Source organism: Fundulus heteroclitus, chromosome 2, assembly GCF_011125445.2.
Source record: "Fundulus heteroclitus isolate FHET01 chromosome 2, MU-UCD_Fhet_4.1, whole genome shotgun sequence".
In the NCBI taxonomy this organism is placed as follows: Eukaryota; Metazoa; Chordata; class Actinopteri; order Cyprinodontiformes; family Fundulidae; genus Fundulus; species Fundulus heteroclitus.
This window is the reverse complement of record NC_046362.1, coordinates 19,420,671-19,445,213: the sequence shown is the minus strand read 5'-3', so window position 1 is coordinate 19,445,213 and position 24,543 is coordinate 19,420,671. Positions and strand designations below refer to the sequence as shown.

The following is a 24,543-nucleotide window of genomic DNA, read 5'->3' as shown; positions in this document are numbered from 1 at the left end:
ACTTCAGTTTGCAAGCTTTGAGTGTCTCCTCTGTTAGGAGCTTACTACAGACTTAAACTAATCAGATAATCAAAACATTTAAACTGTTAATAGATAAAGAGCAGGAACGCTAATTGATTTAATATTCTGACTCTTGATAACTGCTACATCTAGAATTTATTGCATTTCATTGCACTGTATCAACATAACAGTAGTTTGACATTTTATTTGCACAAGTTACATCATTTTTGCTACCGCATTTTGATTAAAGGCCCTTTGACCATTTTATAAATCTGTTTTAAAATGGTTCATAGTATTAACACAGATTAAAATGAATACCGTGATACAATGCGCCCATAGTGTTTTTACTAAACTGAGTTTGACTGACCACATTGTTATATTCTCAGGCTGGCCCATATCTACCGCTCAACTACAAACAGCTGTTGAAAAGCCGAAAAAAGTCGACAGTGAAAGAGGAGTCAGAGTACAGATTTGAGTACTCAAAGCCCTCCTCATCACAGTCAAAGTGTCGAAGGTGATTGGTGAGAGTTGCTCCGAGTGAAACTGCCTCAGTTATTCATCAGCCACTTATCGGCAGACTGAAAGTTCACTGTGTGCAAAGTTCTCCGACAATTATTTATCATATCCTCGACTGGCAATACGCATAGTAAAAGATGCAAATCGCATGTAGATATCGTAACAGAACGTATGCCGCCACCCACGAGTCGGCAAGGGCAGCAGCGAGGTCTCGTCTGACTGTTATTACAAGGCCGGTGCCGTGCCACTTTCCCACAGTTGTGCCCCTGCCCACTCCTAGGGCGTCAACCGTGCAGTCGCCTCTCCTCCTCCGAGTCATCATTTCCAATTAGGTTAGTGTTTTGGAGCCGTCTAAAGCAGCATGCCATCGTGCGCTCTAATGAAAGCAGCTCCCACTCCTATCTTTATATCTTTAGGCAGTGGTAATAAGGTAACTGATTCAGACATTGACAGATGGCCTCTGCTTGCCTCTCAGATGTGCGTAATTATGCCACCGGTGTCTGCTCTTTTCCACAGGCAGGCAGCGCAGGGCTCCTCAGAGCAGCAAACGCGGCAGTGGTGGGTCTAGCTTTAATATACATTACGATACATTATTAATCATGCAGGCTGGCCAATCCTACCCTTTATACTATATATATATATATATATATATATATATATATATATATATATATATATATATATATATATATATATATATATATATATATATATATATATATATATATATATATATATATATACGTAAAAGGGTAGGATTGGCCAGCCTGCATGATTAATAATGTATTGTAATGTGTGTATATATATATATACTGTAATGCATTAACACTGCTGTGATTTTCTTTTTTTCCCTCCTCGACACTGTGGGATGCTCACGTAGTGCTTTACCAGGAATACTTAGCCATTATTTCACTCAGTCCCACAGGCCAATCTTCTGACCTCCTCGCAGCATGTATCACGCAGCACTGCCCTGTTTATCCCGACTCTTGCATGCATTATGAAACGATTGTCAGGGTGTAAGGTATTAAAATTTTGCATCAGGGATCACTGACGTGGTTTATGTTAAGTGAAGGGTTTATGTTTAAATGTGGAGATAATTCTCTTATGCAAGGAAAAAAAATCTGGATGTTACTTGGTTTTATCCTGCTATTATGTAGTTTTGTTTAGCAGTGAAAATATTTGCTGTTTGTGAGTGCAGGTCGCTCGGTTTGACTGCTTAAAGTTGCCTTGATTTTTATTTATTTTTTTCACTGGTGGGTTGAAGTTCTAAAATAGTATCTCTAATTAGGTAATGTAATAAAAAAAATTAAAAAAAGCATTTAAACAAAGTTTCCGGCAAATCTTTGTAAACAATTTCATCAGCGGATGGAAATATAAACAAGGAATCGTGCATGTTTATTTTTCTTCTTTTACTTCTCTCCCTCTCCTTGTTTATGCCGCAGTAATGAGCTGAAGATCTCCACTTTTCAAGGGTTTTGACAACAGCGTGTTTCCTTCTCCGCGAGAGAGAAAAATGTGACAGCTAAAACTCTACATAAAATAACCGCCTTTTAGATGTGCTTTTCGCTAAGACTGAGCGAGATAAATGTGCTATACATCAGCAGCGACTGCAGGAAAGGGGTCACCCAGAGTTCTCCGCCGCACACCGGCCTGCTGCCTGTAGATGGTGCTACAGCACTGCTGGAAACACCAAACCCCAGGCCGGTGAAGAGATCAGGTCAGTTACTTCTCCCTAACAGGAGCCATTCGTGGGAACAACTTTGGAGAGAAATCCTCCATTATGTGCACTACAGGAGACACATGTTTCTTCTTCCTTACCCCCCCTTAAAAAGATGAAAAACACCTAAATAAGTGAGTATTAGCCAGCCAAATTAATCTGCCTCAGAACTTGGAACAATTTTGATTTTTGATGAAGTGAAAAGTGGTTAAAAAACCGGGGATCATTTCCACTTAAAAGCTAATTTTTGAGATTTGCTGTCATTAAACTGCTTTAAGTATTTAGTCAGAATGAATATTTTAACATATCTGGTAGCTCATCTGTCAGGAGTTGGACTAAAAAGAAACCTGTACACCTTCTGTGAGTGTTTCTTTTTGACACCGCAAGGTAGCAAGTGGTTTAGACATCATTTGACAGCCTGTGAAATGCTGATTGCCTCACATCACACGCCGTAAAGATGGCATTTGATGAATGTTTGATGCGACGCAGCTGTAAACACGCCTGGCAGCTGCAGCGGGTGCCGAAAGACTCGCGAGTCTCCCCAGATGAGGGCAGGCACACGGTCAGATCAGGCTGCAGAGGTCTCGGGAGACCACCTGCGCGGAGTCGGCTGCGGTCGGGGTCTATTAGGCAGAACACCACCCAAGGCCGAGATCAAGGCCGTGGTCGGAGTTGCCAGAATCGTCCTTGTTAACACTGTCCGTTGAAACGGAGAGATTTTGAGCGTTCGGTCCGTTCCCTTTTGTGGTTTTTGCTGCATTGCAGTGTGGGCCGAGCCTTTTTGTGAGAACAGCGAGAGGACATGGAGTCTGTGAATTGTCTCCTTGTTTCCGCTTTGTATCTGTTTTCTTTCTGTTTGGAAAAGTTTGAAGGCCTTGGAGGAGTGGGTTCCTTCAGTCTCTCGGGGGTTACGCTCTCCTTTGTCATGGTTGTGGGAGTTTTCACAGGCTGCGCAGTGGGAACGTGTCTAGTAGGGGGGAAAAAATGATGCAGAATTGCTTGTTTTTTTTTTTTCTAGTCTGAAAGCTATGAATTATTAAATGAGAATATGTTGAACTCCTCAACAATTTGTCTTGATTTAAAACAGTATTATTCAGGCTCTTTGCAAATAGATGTAAGTTGAGAGCTCTTGAGGCTAGCTGAATGCAGTGTATATCCACACAATATTTCACCCTATTAGTGGTATTAACAAATAACTCGCTCACACACTTTGACAACTAGAAATGCACTGATCTGTTTTTTTTTTCTGTCCGATACAAATTTCCCAATTATCTTAAAGTTAGAAATTGCCCATATTAGTTTTTCATCTTTCCTTGGAAGTATCAAACATAAAAAGCAAAAAATGTGCTGTAGGTTGAATATGGATGTAGTAGTTTTCAACCCAACACAAAGTGATGGAACAACAAGATTATCAAAGCATATGTGCCTGAACTTGACAAAACTCTAAACAAAATGGGCCCGCTGGTTGGAGGGTACGTTCATTTACTAAGTTCTTAGTTTTCAAGAAATTATGAATAAAAGTTCTGATTTTTATTCTGTATTTAAGCTGCTGATGACCAATCAGTGCAGTTCAAGAAAAGAATTGGCCAATTCCAATCACTTACCAATTAGCTGGCAAACTAATGGGTAAATAACAGTAAAACTTTTACAGTATTTATGCAGGAATTTCAAGCAAAAACCCACAGCCTGATTAAATGTGCTTTTATCTAAAGTTGGAAAAATATAATTTGTCAGTGCTGACATGGTATAACATTAATTATTGTAATTGTTTTATTTTGACTGGAATAGCGTAGACAGTACCTGTACTTAAGCAAAGTTCTAGAATAAACGTGTTTAATTGAGTAGTAGTATTCAAGTCCTTATTTTGCACAATATACCAGGTTTCCATCGGTCTGCTATTTATGAACCAACACTGGGACTATAAATTGCTATTAGCTTGCTACTTAGTCACTTATAGGCGAGTGTAATAATGAATAGCATTACAAACAGTTCCAGAAATCTGAATTTCTCTGTTTTGCAAGCAAGTGTGACGTGTAACAGCCTGCTTTCAGCCAGCTGACGGGCAGTGTTCAGCAACACGTGAGAGAGACGTGTGGCCCTGTTATGTCCTCCATACAGCCAAAGAAAACTTTACATCTCTGTCATCTCATTGTAAAGACCTTTTAAACCACAGAGACTGGATGATAGAAAAGTTTATTTTAAAAGCTGGCTATACATTAATAGGGGTAATCACTTCTATTAAAAGGCTTGTATTCTTTATTTAGTTATGTTATTCCTGTCTTTATTTCATACCATGTTTTTTAAGCATTCTCAATTTGCTGGGGGCGTAAAATAACCAAATCGTTTCTTTTAAATATGATTAAATGTGTTGCTGTGTCTGTGACTCTATTGTGTCTTATTTTGTATTCGGCTTGTTTTGAGCCTGGTTGAAGCGTGCTCTGTGTTTGACCCCCATCGTGTGCGTTGTTTTATAATGTCTGCCTTTAACATACCAGCCACCTTCCTGCTCACAGAGGACACCTCTCCGTGCAGCTGAGGCAGCGACCTGTCCACTTCCGTGCGTGTGTGTGTGTGTGTGTGTGTGTGTGTGTGTTGCTGCTCCAAGGCCCGTCTTGGCCCCGACGCGTTAACGTGTGCGAGCCGAGCTGACAGGGAGAGTCCGTGCCACTCCCCGAACCCCCTCCCAAACTCCCACTTTGCCGCCACCTCCCTCTGCCCTACTCCCCACCTCCTCAGGGGGAAAGGCTCGCATGGCAGATCTGTCACCCAGGAGGTCGCTCAGTGTTAACGCTCCCGACACGGATTAAACACTGGTGGCCAGTGCCGGAGTGCGGGGTCAGTGTAGCCACCACTGACAGGCACCACGGGGGCCCATACCGACTGCCCCGCTCCAGCCCCGCACTACTGGCGCTCTTCATGTGTCAGACAGGCAGGGAGACGACAACCAGAGCTTGGGCCTGTGAGCAAATGCTAATGCTTTGCCTCGCACAGCTGCTCCTCTTCAGTGCTTTAATAAAGAGCTATCAGTGTTGGTCTGGACTGTGCGGGAGCACTTTGAAGCTATGGAGTTTGCCTGTCGTTTTTTGCTGAAAGGAATGTTGCGTTTGCGACTTAAAAAACAAAAAAATGTTGATTATAAAGTCTGATTTCGTTGCTCATGCTGTGAATATACACATTTTTGTTGTGGATAACTATTCATGGAATATTTGCAGCTTGTACATGTTAGAAAGCGGTTGTTTTCCTTAAATGTGATAGAATAGTTATTTCATCCCACTTTCAAACAACCTCGCTGGAGATGCTCTCTGTTTCCAGTGAGTGCTCTCTGTTTCACCTGCTCTTCCTCTTTCTGTTCTTCTCTTTCAGTTGATAAGACATGAGCTGACCGTATGTGAAATATTTATTCAGCGTTGGCTCAGAGCGCTGCGACTCCCCACACATATCCACACACACATGCTCTCTGTACCTGCCCCGGAGAGAAATCTTATCTGCGCTTCCTCTGACTCTGACACCCCTTGAAAGCCCCCCCACCCCCACCCCCAGAACACACACACAAACACACACACACACACACACACACACACACTGGCCCGAGCTCAACACAAATTACATGTCTCATTGCTCTGCATTTACAGCTACTTTAAAGCCTGCCGCTCCTGTCCCCAGCATCAACCCTCTCATGCAGACTCTGTTTCAGCTCAAACAGAAAAATAAAAGCAGGATTTCAGCCACCCCGGAGTCTTTTAATACCATTCTGTTTTAAAGCCCAACTAATCTATCAGGTTTTAGAACAATTTTTTTTTTTTTTTAAATGATCATGGGAACATTGTTCCAATAATGATAGTCATTATTAGCATTAAGAAACACAGCAAGCAAAAATATTTTTGCCATAATCTTCTGATGGTTTAAAGTAATTTTAATTTGATGTCAGAGAAGGTGTGAGAATGACCAGAGTTTTAGTTGGCTGAGTAGATGGTATTGCTAACCCTCCCCCCACATATTGCAGGACATTGCCACTCAACTGGCTAACAGAAGGCAACAAGATTATGCCTTCTTTCAGCTTCTTTCAGCTGTTTGAAATATTTCCAGTCATGAAGAACCCAGATGGTGATGGTGTGAAAACTCAAGGAGTGCCTCCTATAGTTTTAAAGCTCCCAGTGACCGATAAACCAGGTAGTCTTGCCTTTATTATGCTTCCACTGGTAATCTATAAAGTTTTAAATTGCAAAAATAGCCATGATACTCTATGCAATGAGAACTTGAAAACTGCTACTAAATTTAACAGATGTTTATTTTATATTTTTGCTAAAATATGTGTAAAAAATAAAGAAATAACATTAAATACATATTATAGATAACACTACTATAACTGGTATAATTAATATTTAATTTTAGCTATGCAGTTAAAATATTAGTCGATGCTTTTTTATTTTAACTGACAGCTATTAGAATATTATACATATTTTTGTCAAACCTTTTTGTGTTAAAACTGTGAAGCTGTGGGATTGTCAGTCTAGGTTGAAATAGCAATAGATAAAAATCTTGGATTCAAAAACACAAAAAAATATCATGCTGTACTTGTGATTTTGTCCGTTTAATGAGGTGCCAGAGTGCCTTGGTTTTCTCCAGCTGCATGTAGTAAAGAGTAACAACACAACCCACTTCCCTGGCCCACTTGTGGCTGCACTCTGCCGGTGAGCTGGCTGAAAGAAGACTTCTACACATTTCTCTTGCTTACATGAAAGACAAACCTGGCTGTTTGGAGATATTTTCTTGAAAATATATATATAGTCTGGGCAGGAAAACGTAATAACTGATGCTGATCACCCTAATAAAGGTCTTGCTCTTTGAAAAGGGAAGTTGAAAAGCTATATGTTAACCCAAAGTTACTCATAAAATCAAATTGTGGTTTAAACTTATATTTGATTTGACTAAATTTTTATTATTATAATTTTTTTTAATTTTTAATTTTTTTTAATGGAAGTAATTTTAACAAGTTGGAGTGGCGCAGCTAGTCTTGACTTGAACCAAATTTAGAGTCTGTGGAAGGAGCTAAAGATTAAAATGATGGCAAGGAAGCTTTCCAAGATCCAAGACCTGCAGAACTTTACCAAAGAAAATATAACGTCAAAACACACAGAAACATGTGAAACAAAACTGTACAGCAATCATAAAGGTTTCAGTAATAGCCATTAAAATATTCTCATTGAATATTGAGAGTAGTATAAATAAATAATTGTAAATCCAATTAAAAACACAAATAAAAATACCTTTTCTTTTTCAAAAATTGATGCTACACTTATATTCATCTTTCTAGTGTTCATTTCTTATCAGAAGCAAAAGTTTTCATTGAAAGTAATTTTAAATTTAAATCTTCCAGATGTATGAATAATTATGGCTTTCCTGTTAGGCAGTTTGACTTCAGGCTAACTACCCAAGTAGATATACTGAATTATTAACTAGTTAATATCAAGTTGTTTTACATTTGTTACTCTATAAAGTGCAGAAAGCAAAACAGATATTATATGCAGTAATCATAGTTACTTGAAAACTGCTACAAAATATAATGTTTCTAATTTTACTTAAGGCTATTACATTAAAATGGCATACATATGTAGTAGCAGTGACATTATTATGACGAGTAATTATTAACATTATTTTAGCAGCACAAGGAATAATTGTTCTTTTCAGTTTTAGATATCCACTTTTGGTTTTAATGTATGTAGTAACTACTTCTAACCGCATTATTACATTTGCTACTTTACAGGATATCATTTATTGAATGTTTGATATATTCATTTAAATATCTTTCCTCTTTGTATTCACAAAGTTCTTATTTCTACATGGTGCACTCCAGAAAAATGAAAACAAATTCAGTCTGTCTCACACTCACAAAGACGAGCACACACATTCAGACACAAACCCTGCAGCCTTTAGTCAGTCTTAAACTCTTTCAGTCCGCGTTCACGTAATCTGGCAAGCGTCCACAGCCCCCATGACTGACCCTCATAATGCTGGCTGGCACTCTCCTCGCTTTGTTTAGCTTTCCAAGTGGAGTGCAACTGAAGAGAAATAGTGAGGACAGAGACGAGATTAAATCTTTTGTGTTTTCGGGTTGGTACGTAGTGAAAAAATCAGGGTGTTTTTTTTTTTTTTTTTTTTTTTCTAATGTGCCACACAAAAACATAGTGGATTTTTTTTTCTCTCTTTTAACACGTAATGTAATGATAGGGAGGTATGCACTGTGGCATTGCACTTCTCTGGCTCATCAACAGCCTTATTTGTGTTGTGCTGATGTGATGCCTATTTTTTTTACAGCTCGTCGGCTATAGTGTAAAATGAGAAGGCTTGGCAGCGCCGGAGTCTGGCAGTCGGTGGTTTCGGTTCGTAGATCGGGGCCACCCCTTGTTAATCAATTTACAGAATGGTGGAAACTTTTTATGGAAGGTGTCTCTGTCCCTTTGTTACCGCTGCGATCCCTTCTCCCCTCTCCTGGGAGCGTGTGGGTGGTGGGAGCTGCCATGCTTGCTCAGCTTTAAGTTATTTTATTCACACTTTTAATCGCTGAGTGCTTTATTATTAGGTGCTGGATTCTGCTGGCCAGGGGATCTGCATGAGAAGGCGCAGGACGCATTTAGTGAAATCATATTAATGGCGCCATAAAACAAACCTGTCAGGCCGTTCTTAACCCCTCCTGGCAGAGACGCTCTGCCCGGGGTCAGCCCCTTTCCCGAGCGCTTACAGGTGGCTAAGGAGAGTACATCTCCATCATCTCCTCCCCCGTGTGTTAATAGTTTTTATTAATTCATTCTCTGTTTTTTTTCTTACCCCCCTAGGCACCCTTTGCATAATCATACAGACATTTTTCAGCTAAATGGTGTTTGCCAAGGGAGGTTTCCTACATTAGAAACGCTCCTCCCAGACACACATACCAACACTTCAATTACAAGCGCTTGTTAGCTAATTTTCTGTGTAAACCAAAATACATGGATGCATCATTAATTTCTACCTCTTTTGCCGTCTTCTGTTGATCTAAATGTGCGGCGGTTAAGTCAAGAATACAACTCAAATATGATAAATTACGCGCAGAGTGATATATTTTAGGTGTTCACATTAATTTTGATAATTATCGTTTACAGTTGAAGAAATCTCAACTCAGTTTTCCGGAAAAAGTAAAATATCACATGAAACTGATGGGGAAAAAAAAAAAAAAAAAAAAAAAACGTAAAAAAAAAGTTGAATGCAGTGATGTTAGCCTACTGAGAAGCATGCTAATGTACATTATGTGCCGTTAATACTTGGTTGGGTCTCCTTTTGCATGAATTACTGCATTGACACAGTGTGGTATTCAGATGGCCAGCCCGTGGCTCTACTGAGGTGTCAATAAAACCCATATTTCTCTAATAGTAGCCTTCAGGTAGTCGCGATTGTTGGGTTTGGTGTCTCTCTTACACCAACAGGTTTTCGTGGGGGCACGTCAGGCCAGTTTGATGACCAGTCAAACACATGAGCCATGGTCATTAAAGCAGCTGTTGGTACTTTAGGCAGTTTGGACAAGTGCCAAGTTCTTCTCAAAAATGAGCATCTCCTTTTGAAGTTGATAAAACACATTGGAACCATACCAGCGGATGACATGGCTCCTCCAGTCCTTATGTCTGCGGAAACTTCACTCAGGACTTCAAGCAATCTAGATTCTGTGCCCCGTCACTCCAGACACCTCCAGATTCTGGGACTTGAATTTTAAAACCAAATGCGCTGAGCAACTGTCCAGTCCTATTTTCCTACCCAGGGAGGACCCATCTGATCTGGCCTTACACAAGGAAGGTCTCACTTGTACCCCATGTCCTAGATGCATTTGTGTGTGGAGCTCATGAAGCACTGGCTCCAGCTGCAGTCCATGTCTTGTGAATCTCACCCAAACTCTTGAATGATCCTTGCTTCATAATCCTCCCAAAGCTGCATTTATCCCTGCTGGCTGGCTGGCTGGCTGTGCACTTTCTTCTACCACGTGTTATCCTAACTTTCAATTTTCCATTAACATGCTTCTAAACAGCACCCTAAACAGCAATATTCTTTAAGAATTACCCTTTTGGTGGCTTAACTCCCTTTTTCAGGGTCTCGTTTACTGTTTACTGGACAAATTATCAAATCTTCCAGCCTTTGAATACCAAAGAAAGAAAATGGCCATAGAATAGTAGATTTCTGCCAAAAAAAAACTCCCAAATTTCTAGATTTGCCAACTAAAATAAACATGGATTTGCTCTGGGGTCACAGGAAAAAAGGGGATTTTTCCATGGTTAAAGGAAAATTCAAATCAAACCTTGTTGGTTGACATGTACAATGTTAAAGCCATTCTCTGATATTTTAAATACAGAAGTTTACCGAGATTTTAAATTCAAACATTTGCAACAAATAAGGCCAGAAGTCCACTAAAATCGAAGTGGTAAATTTAGGAGATGTGCATCTGGAAATTTTCCAAAGCGTAAGTGGTACATCCGGGCTCTTTTCTTGTATCTGAACAACATCTCCCGGGTGCAGACTCGCCTTGAGCGGGAAAAGGTGTTACATCGGTTTGCGGAAGACAAACGCCTCAGACGGTGAAGAAGAAGCTGCAACATGTCTGCATCGAGTCTGCACCCAGGAGATGTTGTTCTTATAGAGGAAAAGAGTCCGGATGTACCACTTAGACTTGAGAAAATATCTAGAGTTACCACTTAAACTTTAAAAGATTTCTGGCACTTATAGTTGCAAATGTCTGACTTTATTACCTCAGAACACATCTGAAAAACTTTTATGTTTTTCTTACAAATTTCTGACTACAATAACAGATAATATCCTAGTTTTGATATAGTTAATTTATGCCTTCAATCAGAAAGTGATCTTTTTCTCACATTTACAACTTTTTGACATCAGGGAATTATCATAAAAAATGTGTTAAATGGATGAATTTTTATTCTTGTAAATATGTGAAATTAATATAGACATGTATGATTTTTTTTTGTCGGAAATGTACCCCTCCATGTACATCTAAAATGGCCCGGATACTCCATCATGCAAGTCTTCCAGATGGCAATTATGACATTATTGTTTTATAAAATGTGTTCTGTAATTGTGTAGTATTCTGAGAAATCTAATTTTGGCCTTTTTTTAAAGCTGCAAGCCTTAATCATAACAATTACTAAAAATTAACACTTGAAATTTATAATTTTGTTTCATAAATCTGCATAATATTACACAGCGTTTTAAAAACAATACACCTTTTAACCTTCTTAAATGATCAGAGTAGTGTAGTGCTGAAAGTACTCAAGGCTTTACCTTGTTGGTTGACAAATGAAAATGCATCCCTTTCTTACCTGCAAAGAAAGCCCTTCTTTTGACTTTTTTTTTTTTTAAACACAAATTTCCTTTTTAAGGCTACATTTTGTTTACCATGTCCTTTAGGGACTCAGCTGTGTTTAACCAAAACACAAACTACTTTCAGAGGAATTAGCTCTGTCTCACTTTCACAGAGACATCGTAGAATACAAGGAGACAGGTGGACAGTGTAGTCCTGCCTCTACTCATTACTGCGGGATGTCTGACGGCAAAGTCTGTCCTCGCTCCTGACTGAAGGATAATGTGAGGTTTTTCCCAGATGTTTCTGTTCATTTAAAATAAAGCATGTTAATCCCGACCACCTCGGTTCAACACACTGTGAGGGAGGAATTGAGAAGATATTTCTGACAGTTTCGGTCTATTCCCTTCATTTAGGCTCTCGGTTTAGACACAAAGCATTGTATTTCTGCGTGCTTTTATCTCCTCCACTGAGCCAGAACACTGCGAGTAGAAATTTGCATTAGTGGGCGATTATGAATACCTATGACAGATTCTCTCTGCTGGCTCCCTGGGCAGAAATGAATTGGCTCCCTCTGTTGACTTGCGCAGGAAGACAGAGACCAAGCAATTAGACTTTAGTGGTTAATGTAGCTGCTTTTGCAGGGAGGGCAAGGAGGTTCACCGTTCCTGCTGGGCTCATGTCAGTTTCCAGGCACACCTCCCCCCCTCTTTCTTTCTGCTTTTTTTTTTTTTTTGTATAAGAATACTGGGAATATGACAAGCTACCTGTCCACAAGCCAGCAGAATTACTCTGGGGTGAGGGTAGAGGCGTTTTAGGATTGCCTCATGGGAACTGAGGTGACAACGCATGACGTAAGTTATTCATAACGCAGAGGAGATGTAGTGCAGCTATCTCTGCACATCATGCATATTCATTGTTTACCTTCTTTGTCCCTCACCGGCTCTAGTTATTTGCTGTATACGTAATTCAAATGAGCTCCTATTAGCTAAAACATATTGTTCACATTGTCCACTTTCTTGCATAGTGGGAATCCCACTGTGTTCCTGCCTGATGGTGGGTTCACCAACCATTTCACAGGTTGTACTCAGGGATAATAAACAGTACAGTGGTGAAGCCTTGGGCAGTGGGCCACGGTGTTGTCTGTATTACTCATACTGCACATTTCCCTGGTGGCTGCTTGAACCTAGGCCTGGTCTGGCAGTAGGTAGAGTGGCCCCCAGAGCAAAATACATGGACTCTGTGTTGTTGCTATGACAGGCTCAGTCTGCCGTTTAGAGGCCTGCTGCTGAAGCCCGAAGGCCTCAGAGCTTCTTGTCCTGTCCTGAGCTTAACTAAAACATATTGTTTCTATTCTCCACCCTCAAGCTCTTTGAGGCTGGACTGCGCAGTGTTGGCTCAACGTAGCAGTACAGTCAATGTTTTGCGTAAAGTCAAGTGCTGGGATGCACCTGACCCAGTGTTCTTTACTGATTTTTCTTTATCTAAACCAGTTGGTTTTAACTGATTCCAATCTCTCTGTAAAATCTGTGATTGTGGCAAAAACAGTTACTTTGTCCTCAAATTAAGGTTTAACTGAAACCTTTAGCTCACATTAAAACTACTATTATGCATCTTTCAACTGGATAAACCTTACATATGCAAACGCATTCTCACAAACGCCTACAGATGCTTACAGATTCACTTCTATACAGATTACCCTATAATTAGCTTTGGCTGTCACCAACTACATCTTGTATTAAATAATACTGCATATTTTTCAGTGACGTTATGAATGGCGTTGGGTGTTTGGACCTGTGATACTTTTTTGGTTGGTTTTGCTGTTCTTTTTATATCTCTATGCAGGTGTAGAAGCAGACTCCGAGGATGCTATCTTGTACCCTCTTTTTCCTCTGCTCTGGTTTTGTCACCATTTCTTGTCAGACTTTCTATTTTCTTCTTTCTTTCTGTTTTACCTCTCCATTTCTGTGTCCATTAACCTTGAAATAATTACAAAATAATATGCAATAAAGTTTTTTGTATATATATCAAGTGGAGCACTATATTGAAAGCAGTAATGCTCCACTTTGAAAGTAAATCTGTTTTTGACATTAAGTCAGCAATTCCTAATGCTACACTGTCAGACAGGACAGAATGCAAACAACTTTAAAAGAAGCCCCACCTCTTTTAAACTGTTTCTGTGACAACCTTTTGGCTACCAAGTGTAGAAACAGTGTAAAAAAGTGTAAAAAGAAAAAAAAAAATCTTTTTAGGGAACTATTGTGGAATTCTGCAGGTAGCTAATGATACAGGAGCTAACATTTAAGTTTGCTGACTTTTTATGGTAGTTCACAATCAAAAGTAGTAACACTGGACAAGCCTGAACTGAATTATGTTTCACCACTTAACACAATTTTTATGATTTGTTAAACTTTTATTCAGGTAGTGGAAAGGCAAACAATGACAGTTGCTTCCAGCTTTGCACTGTTTCGCAGTTTGTTTTTTAGGAATGTGTTCTGCATTTGATAATTTGTTGTTTAAAAATCCAAGTAATTGGTTTGGTTGAACCTCAACCGGTAAGTTTTATACTGACCAGATATTCTTTTTAATCCGCTCAAGATATATATATATATATATATGAAACCTTTTAATTTGGGAGGAAGTTCTGACTTCCTTTTGTCTTGAGAAGCACCTTAGATAAGTTCTTCGTTTAAATCTGTTGTACTTAAAGAAATCAAACCTGGACTGAATTCTACCCAGGGAGCAGGTCCTTGGAAACACTATTTGTGATTTGTGAAAGTATAAATATGGAGATGCATGCTTGTGGTATCATAAACAGTCACGTTCTTGTGAATTTTCTGATCTTGAGCTCTGAATTAGCTTTATCTTGCCGTTGCAAGATCAAGTTGGATTTTAAAGTTCCAGTCACAGGTTCATCTGGTCAAGTTCAATATCCAAAGAATCTGTGCACCTTCAAAGCAATCAGTAGACTTTTAATTTGTGCAACTCGGGGAACTTTAATGACTAACTCTTGCAAAGGATGTGATGATTATATTAAATGTATGAGAAACTGCAAGGAAAAATGTCTTTGTTGAATAAAGGTTGACCGTATCTTGGAAGTGTTGGCACTTCTTCAGATTGGTGTAGATTTTAAGATTTGGCTTGCTGTAGGGGGACATTTTTAGTTCATCCCTGTCAACCTGCTTGTGTGATCCCCCCTCACACATCCGTGATCGTTTCAGTTAGAGACAGACTCATTAGGCTGTCAGTAAATGGGTTTAAATGCAGCCATCCAATTAGCGCTCCGCTGTGAAATTCAGTGGGTGTTGTGCAATGTGCTTAGCACCACTCCTTTTACAGAATTATAAAGGATTACTCATTCAGCGTGAGCCATCTTATTTCTACCAGGGGTCTTGACTTTTCTCAGTATCATCGCCACAGAGGGGGTAAACGGTGCACATGCTCCCCCAGTTGCCATATGTGCTTCGTCAGAGAGTATCGCTGCCTCTGAATCTAAGAGGATTTGATGTGAAAGTTAAAAGGACAGCATCATGCCTATCCGTGTCGTACTTTCTTTCCAGCAGAAAGGCATGCTGCCAGCACAGTGTTACCGCAAATAGGATTTCGAGATATTAAAAAGTTGAATGCCGCTTACTTTCAAACAACCAGGAGTGAAATCTGTTGCCCCTGGCGATAAATCTTCGAGGCTTTAGAGCGCTGTAGCGCTTAAATCTGTTACATATTTTGTCTTGGGAACAGGTTTTGTTGAAAGCTTGTTGAGGTTTCTGCAGCATGATGTGCTTTGCTTCAACCTGTCATCTCCCGTCTCCTTAGATCTTCCTGGTGACAGTGTGGCATTGGGAGCTCTTCATGCTACCGCTCTTCTTGCTGCTGCTCATCGGCTGGAACTACATCCAGCTCTCCAGGGAAAAGGCCAGCTCCAACCAGGAACTGGTGAGTGATGAGGAATCTGCAGTATGTATTCATATAGAACCTTGCTTTTTACATTGGTTAACAACTCCACGCAACATTCGGACATGATCCAACATAAGCATGGACTTCTCTATTAAATCTGGAGTGACATTTGTTCCATCAAGACAAAGATGGTTTACCAATAGTAATGATGGCAAAGTAAGGATTTTACAATGAAGAAGCACTTTGCTAATTGTGTTTCAAATTTAGTTTGTTCTTCTTAAGAAACTATGAGAAAATCTATTTGAGAAATATGTAAGACATTTTAACAAAAAAAAGCATAGAAGAACAAAAGTGAACACAAGACAATTGTAATGTGCTGAACCGTGAGTATACTGCACTCATGTAGCAATGGGTAACAAAGCGGCTGCTCCAGACAGAATACTCATGGCAAAGTCTGCAGCTCTAATCTTAGTTCATAAGGTAAATATTTATGTTGCAATTTATCCAGTGAGGAGGAGGAAGTCCACAGAAATTTGATTTGAGACCATTAGCCTGGATATTTGGGGAAAAACATAAAATAAACAACCCTACCCAAGGATTTTGATGAGTCCATTCTAACTATAATTTGCAAAAACGGGTAATGACAGTTTATGACCAAAAAGTTATCCAAAAGACATACTTCTGGCAGCATTCATGTAGGATGGCTGTGATTCCCCATTCCTGCTCACCACTGGAATAACATTATACTGTGTTAAACATATTGGCAGTGTAGTGCTACGGATATACAGCTGCTGGTCATCTAATTAGAATCTTGTGATTTTTATTTCTTTTTTCTCAGTAATTCCATTCAAAAAGTGAAACTTGTATATTATATTCATTCGTTACACACACACTGATATATTTCAAGTGTTTATTTCTTGTAATTTTGATGATTATAACTGCAACCAATGAAAACCCTAAATTCAAATCCTAACCCTAATTCTCAGAAAATTGGAATATTACTTAACATCAATGCCAAAAACAAAAAAAAAAACAAAACAAAACAAAAAAGGGTTTCCAGAAATGTTGGCCATGAGCATAGGAGCATGTACAGCACTCAATACATAGTTGGGTCTCGTTTTCCCTGGATTACTGCAGCAATGTGGTGTGGCATGGAGTTGATCATTCTGTGGCACTGCTCAGGTGTTATGAAAGCCTAGGTATTTTAATCAACAAAATTGAAATAAACAATAGAAATATCAGTCTGTATATAATAAATGAATATAATATGCAAGTTTACCTTTTTCATGATATTCTAATAATATGACCAGCAAACTACAGGAGGTACTGTCCTCTTCTGTATACTTTCACAAAGCTCATCCATTGTTTCTGCATAGCAGGATATTCAAGGAAGATGGTGCAACAGCAGCAGGCTCTGCATCATCCATAAATGGCAGTGGCTCTTGTTGCCAGGAAAAGTTAGAAAGTGACTAAAATGATTATCTACTTTAAAAAGTAACTGACATGCCAGCTGTGGTTTCTATGTTTCGTTGGCTCTAAAATATAGCTGCTTTGTCGAGCATATGTGTGCTTCCTAAAAGAAAGCAACTGGACTAGATTACTTGGCTTTTTGGAGGAAGAAAACATTCTGAAACTTTTTTGTTGAAGCAGTCAACATCAACATTTTTAGCTGGTAATTTTTTTTTTCAATCAAAGCTTTTTGTTAACATTTTGTAAGAGTTGAATTTTTACAATGAGAGTGCTGGTACTAAATTGCAACTTTGCATCCACAGTGCTGTGAAAAGGTATTGCCTTTTAGCCTACTTCATGTTGTGAGATGGGTTCTATTTAGCGATTTATTCTTAACCATGACTGACAGCAGGCCTGGGAGTGGTTTGTTAAATATAAGTGATATTTAATGTAGCTGAATTACTATTTCACATAGTGCCAGGTTGGTTTGGCGAGCTTAATTTACTTAATAAATGTCTTTATTGGAAAACTGCATTTTGTGTTTTCTAAGAGTATTTCTGTCACAGAAGAAAAGCTGTTTGGTGATTTAAAACATTTAAGTGTGACAGCGAAAGCAGAAGAAATGAGAAAAATTTAATAAATTTTTGCGGCTCTGCGTCATCACGTCACTTCTACGAAACTTGCAGTGCCTCCTTTACTTAACTGGTGAAAGTAGACCCTATGATTCGAATGGGAGTTAATGCAACTCCTAAACAGTTTGGTGCAGGGGTTCATCCAGAGGTCTCAGGTAAGTTTTAGATTGTTGAATAATGCCAGGTAACCCAGACATTTACATAACCTGGCCCAGACTCACTGATTTGCAAAGCTATGTAGAAAAACTTTAAGTTTAAAGAGCTCTTCAATGGTTGGCAGACTGGAGTGATAGAATTTCTGTCTCATTGCTGATTGTTTAAACTTTGTTTTTCATTATACTGTAGAAAATAGGACAGAAGAACTGTTGTTCTTACTAAATGATTAGCTGCCATGATATCCTAGCACCCAGAACATATTAAACATGTTTGCATATTTTATGCTGTCATTGTGCTGGATTTTGCACTGACTCCCACTTAAACCATAGGTTCTACTTTCTCCTGAAGGGGGCATGGCTGTTCTCCAGTGCTAAGTACCAGGATGTTTGAATCCATCTATAGCAGCTTGTATTAGTCATTTTGTTCTTACATTTTTTTATTTTTTTATTAATCCTAAAAGGGCTATAGGGGATAAAAAAAGAAGTAAAAGCTCACTTTAATGTAATATATATGTATCTTAGTGAATATTTAGATCTACCCATACTGGGCTTTTATGTTTCAACAGAGTATATTCTCAGTAATAATTTGTAAATGATATCGGCTATACACATGCCTGTTGAGTTTATAGATGTTCACACTTTTAGCTGGTCCCCAATTTCACTGTGTTGTAAGCCTTCTTCAACTACCGGCCACAGGCCAGGCCCACACCCTCCCCAAAGTCAAACTCATGGGCCAGTCACTGTGTTTATGGCTACTGGCTGAGATGCTGTCTCTGGGAAATGTCCAGACTCACCCTCGTATCCAGCGCTGAGACTCTGTCAACCCACTGAGACCCTACGGCTGGCAATGTCACCACTCTGCACCCGGGCAATGTCACAGTGTGCGCCACAGCAGGGTCAGGGATGACTTGATATAAAGTTATCTAGGCAACAACATCCAAATTAAATGTGTGGTTTTTTTTTTGCTCCCTCTTTCTTTTTCGTTTTTCTGTTTTTCTGTGTGCCTATGTTGTGGAGGAAAAAGAGATTGCTTTTGGTGTGACAGTGCTCTTGCGCGAAAGGCCCTTCTTCACCTCTCCTTTTGTGTGAGGTCACCCCTGTGATGCAGTCTCTATGGAAACAAGCCTCTCCCAATAGGGGTGAATGTGCTCAAAGAAAATTTCATTACTAGGTGTTTGTTAAAAATGCTCCAGTGCCCACATGTCTCATTCGTTGGAAATCACCCCATACCCTTTATTTTCTCGTAGGTGAACATGGCCATGGGTGACGACGAAGAGGAAGACGAAAAGGTAGCTTTTCTTATCTAGCTCCAAAATGTTCGTGTATTTTTCTGAATTTTATGACATGCATATGGTTCACCTTGAATTAATTTTATAAATGCATTCAGTTATCTTATTAACAGAGGAATTGTGAAGAAAATGTACATATAAGTTCTTTCTGAACATCAAAGGCTAAATCAAAAACATAATGAGGGCATGTTTGTGGTGACCCTTAGTCTGGTTCAGGAAATTGCATTATAACCAATAACCTCAATGTATTTTATCAGGGTTTTAGCTGATGGACCACCAAAAAGTAGCTCATAATTGTGAAATGGGATTCAATTATGTATGGTTTTAAATGTTTTTATGAATTTGTATTAAACCGTCTTTGCTTTGATACCCCTAAATTAAATCCAGTGCGCCCACTTGCGATGATGTAGAGGTTGCCTAATTGTTTAACAGAATCTGCGCTTTAATCTGCACTGTAATTTGACTGTATAAATCCAACTGTTCTCTGGTTTGTTGGAGAATGTTAGGGATCAAACAGCATTATGAAGACCAAAGAACCCAGCAGGCAGGTCAGGGAAGTTGTGGGGAAGCTGGATTATGAAACAAAAAAACAGCTTTGTTAAATATGTCATCTGAAAACTGAAAGACAACACAAAACCTACCAAGACATGATCATCAAAGGCCAAGCCTTGGAGGGCAATATTCAGGGAAGCATGCAGGTTACCCTGGAGGAGTTGTAGAGATCCACAGCTCTGGCGGGAGAATCTCTTAACAAGACAACTATTAATCATACACTTCAAAAATCTGGCATTGACGGACCAGTGGCAAGAAGTAAGCCATTGTTGAAATAAAAACCATTTGAAGTCCTGCTTACAGCGTGCAACAATTTGTGTCGGGAACAAAGTAAACCTGTGAAAGAAGGTTCTCTGGTCAAATGAAAGCAAAGTTGAACACCTTGCCCTACATGCATGGTTAGAAATTGAACACTAACCCATTACCCTGCTCACACTACCATGAGAATAAAACTTTGTGGTTGGGGCATCAGGAATTAGGAAGCTGTGCAGAGTTTATGGGAAGATAGATGGAGCTAAATACAAGACAGTTAATAAAGAAAATCTCTCCAAGTCTTCAAAAGACTTAAGGTTGGTGCAGGATTCACCTTTTAGCAGGGCATTACCCTAAACATAAGGCCAGAGCGACAATGTCATCGTTTCAATGAAATCATGCGTGTGACCCTGTCAAAGTCTAGACATAATTTCAATTGAAAGATATTGGTAAGACTTCAAAACTGATGCAGACACACTCCAGTCTGATTGAGCCTTGGCGATGCTTGCAAAGAGGAAAGACATTTTCAGTCTGTGGATATGCAAAGTTGATTAAAACATAGCTAAAAAGACTTGTAACATTATTTGTAGCAGGATTTGGTTCTTGAAAGTCTCTACTCAAGAGGCCTGAATACATATGTGTACACTATCCGTCTTTTAGATTTTTATTTGTAAGAAAGCCCAATGAAAGTCAATAAGGCTTGTGGTTGTAATATGAAAACAACGTGCAAAGGTTCAAGGGGTGTTGGTACTCAATTCTTTACTAAGGCAATGTATACAAACCATTTTTCTTACAAGTTATTACAGGGCATCTTAACAAAATGGGGGACCCAACAGTGAACTAATACTTCGCCCCTCTTGTTTTTGACTTCAACTCTCTAGTGTCTCTTGAAAAACAAAACAGGAAATCTTTAAGTAGCCTGAAATTATACTTCCCACTGCACACAACATTCAATTATACTCATCCCGCTGTCTTTGCTAAAGAAGGGAAAAAGTTAACAGGGATTCGCATTATTGTTTTATGGCAATGAAGTGTGGAACTAACACGGAGCCTCCGAGCGTTGACCCCTTGTGCTGCGTGTCTAGGCCCAGGATTCATATCCATAATGCGCTCAATATATTCTGCTGCAGATGACCAGAGGCAACAGAAGAGCCAGATTCCTTTTCTCTCTTTTTTTTTATTTTTTATATACACAGGCACGTCCACCAAATCCTGTCTGAAAGGAATGAGCTAATTCGCAGATGAAACTTGCATGATATCGCTGTGCGGTGTAAAGCCACACTTTCTATCTGCAAAAGGAGAAACTGGTGCTTAAACAAACAGCAGGGACAAAGAAATACGGGGTTTTATGAATGCTAAATAGGAAAGGATTACCTTGATGCACTGGATTTACTATCAGACGTTCACATACCTTGAAACTTCAGTACATAATAGAGGATTTTAAATTTTTTTATTTTTTTTTTTACATGTAAGAAATGGCAGTCTTTGCTTCATGGGTCTACCCGTGCCACATGTTTGCAAACTCAACCCTCGCCTCTTAAAGCTTTTTGAAAGCTTTCCCATGAGCCTCCTAAGCCCTTTCACACAAGCTGGAAATGAAATATGTCCTTTCATTTACTAATTAAGCACTCACCCATGTTTGTTTTAAGCTGTCAGCTTTAATTTAAAGTGGCTTATTTGAAATTCTTGTTATGGTCTTGCTGTCACTTGAATGCAGTATCATTCAGAGTGATCAAACAGTGTAGCGTTACACGGCCTATCAAAGTCGTCTTAAAAAATATTTGGGGTTAAAGAGTGATCAGTGTTAAATTTGATGTATTCAAAGCCTCGCATTCCTTTTCCTAGTCGCTCCTTCAGCATATGAATAAAGGCTTTTCTCTCTCAAAAAGTTAGGATCGCCCATCAAATATGCTTCCACCCACCACCCCCTCACCCCTTGAGAAAGGAAATATGTAAACCTCAGCTGGAGCAGGAAGCCTGTGAAGGCATGACGTTAAAGAGAGACGAAAGCCAAGGCGGTGTTACAGCAGAATAATGCAGAGCAGATTTTCTGCCTGCGAACAAATCTGTCCTCAGGGAAGGAGACAGCTTACAGATTATGTGTGGGCAAAGTGACTTCCCTTTGGCCTCGGGTATCAATTGAGCAGATAGACGATATTTAATCATAACATAAAGAAACAGAGAGGCAAAACAAGTCCATAGATCTCCAGCTGAAATTAGCAGGGAAGATGAAACGACTGCTTTTTTGTTGCCCTCCGGCTGCCGGCGCTGGTCTGGGGTTGAGTCCTTCTCAGAGCTTTTGCCCATGGGGAGTTAAGGGGAGGGTGGATGAGGGATGGGGATCGTGGTTGTGGGGGTGCCAGCCAGGGCTTGGTGGTTGCGCCATCTCTCATTCGACACCCGACTGTCTCCGCTCGGTCTCCTTGAATGCACCGAGTCAGACGCGCAACCCGCGGTCTGTGTGGCGTGCGTCGCGAAAGCAGCAGCGAGCTAAAGCCTTACTGCAGCAAAAAAAAAAAAAAAAATGCTTCGGTTTATTTTAGCTCCAGGAGATAAATGGCTCCGAACACAGGTGTTTTTCATTTAGACAAACTCGTATTTTCACCCAAAAGAGTCACAAGATAAATATTCAGCGTGAGAATTCAAATTTGGCATAGTTCATTCTAATTAAAATTATGCTAAATGAGCTTTTATTTTCCGCCTTTGATAACGGCACACATGTCTGCGGGACTGTGTTTACCTTTCTGCTGGAGATCAAATTGGTTCTCCATTTACTGCACCTTAAAAGGAAGCTTTTACCATTTATCTGAAATGAGAATGTGATTTTGTGCAGGTTTTTTAATCAGAGGAAATTTTGGACTCATTTAGTCCATCCCCCAGTTTGCTCATCGTTTTCTATTTAAGTGGGATATCTTTTATTTATTTTTGTTTGGTTCTACACTCCGGTACGTGCCTAAAAAAAAGAGGCACAAAGAAGATCATCTGATGATTAATGTTGGAAGGACTTAGGTTTTTGGTTACTAAAGCAATAGTGAATTTGTGCAATCCTAAAGCAGGTGCTTCTGGACACACGCTTCAAAGCCGATCTATTTGCTTGCTTTCATTCTTTTAAAGTTAGAGCATAGTATCTTTTTCTTTTTGCCAAAGTTGTGTTTCAAGCTAGATTTAAAGTGCCTTGCAAATGTTTTCATTCCCCTCGAACTTCTCTACATTTGGTCGTAATACAACCACAAACTCGAACAAATTAATCTGTGATAGACCAACACATAGCGGAGCTTAATTGCGCTGTAGAAGAAAACGGTTATATGGGTTTCCTTTTTTCATAAATAAAAAGCTGAAAATGATGGGATGCATTTGCATTCAGCTTTTGGAGTCAATAATCTGCAGAATCATCTTTTTTGGGGGTTATGTCTCTACCAGTTTTGCAAGTCTAGAGACTAAAACGTTTGGCCATTCTTCTCAATTAAATACAGGTCTTTGCTTTGTTAGGGATATTCTAACACATGAACATGCTTTGATGTAAAACATTCCATTGCAGCCTTGTCTGTATGTTTAAGGTCTCTGTCCTGATAGACGATGACGCTCCGTTCCAGCATAGATCTTTTGCAGCCTCTAAAAGGTTTTATTCCAGGATTGTCCTTTATTTAGCTCCATCCATCTTTGCCTCAACTCTGACCACATTCCCCGTCCCTGCTTAAGAAGAAGTACTCCACATCGTGATGACACCACTGCCATGTTTCACCGTGGGGACGTTGTGTGCAGGGTGAAATTTCCTCCTCCCATAGCATTTTTAAAAATATATTATTGGTCTCATTGGACAATAGCTCCTTCCATATGTTTGCTGTGTCTCCTACATTGGTTCTGCATACTACAAATCGGATGACCTCTGGCTTTATCTCAACAATTGCTTTCTTTTTACCACCATTTCATAAAGGCCAGATATGTTGAATGCACAAACCACTAGTTGTCCAGCCAACAGCTTCTTTTGGCTTAACCATAGCTCCCTGCTGCTCCTCCAAAGTTACCTTGAGTCTGATCAGTGTTCTCCTTTCCTGGCCTGCTAGTTTAGCAGGACAACCGAGGCTTGGTGGGTTTGCAGTGGTGCCGTTCACATTTACATTTCATAAATATGTTCTGGGATCATCAGGAGCCTCAAACTGCAACAGCGTTTGCAGCATTGCGAAGGAGTAATCGGTTAACATTCAACGAGGAATAGTTTGTGGCTTGACGCAGTGACAGCAGAGCAAGATGATGCGTAAACACAGTCGTCTTTCAACACGGCGAGACCAGGAGATGGTAATCTCGACGAAAACATATTTGTAATGTTTTCTCCTTTTTTGGACAGCGCTGAGGCTTCAGTGTCTGTCCAGATCAGAGCCCAGCAGGGGAGGTTCCACTAGTGTGGGAATTGCTCTCTTCCTGCACCGTTCATGGTGGAGAGTGGGCCCAGCAGTGGGGAGTCTCTCAGTGCTGGCAGACAGCGTGTTCCCAGGGGCGGCCTCGTGAGGCTCTGATAAAGGCATTCTGTCTGGGCCCTGTCTGTGCACACAGGCTGCGGCTTCAGCTGACTTGTAACACAAACATATAGACATCCTCAAGCCTCCTGTTAGGGGCCATTAGAGCGTCCTCCCCAGCACTCTCATCCCTCCCCGCTCCCTCTCACTCTTCCTCTCCCACTCTTCTCCCTGTCATCATTCATGTCATTATTTCCTCCTTTTGATGTGAGGCTTCTCAGCTCTCTTAAGCTTGCGTTCCT

General features: G+C 39.9%; 1 protein-coding gene across 2 annotated transcripts in view; it reads left to right on the top strand.

Annotated features, from left to right (window-relative positions):
* Nucleotides 1-24,543, top strand: part of mctp2a (multiple C2 domains, transmembrane 2a) — a 55,442-nt gene that overhangs the window by 22,186 nt on the left and 8,713 nt on the right. For both annotated transcript variants that reach the window (XM_036150079.1, XM_036150087.1), the window contains exons 18-19: nt 15,378-15,497; nt 18,942-18,983. In XM_036150079.1, coding sequence (XP_036005972.1) covers nt 15,378-15,497; nt 18,942-18,983 — 162 coding nt within the window. The remainder of the gene's footprint in view (nt 1-15,377; nt 15,498-18,941; nt 18,984-24,543) is intronic.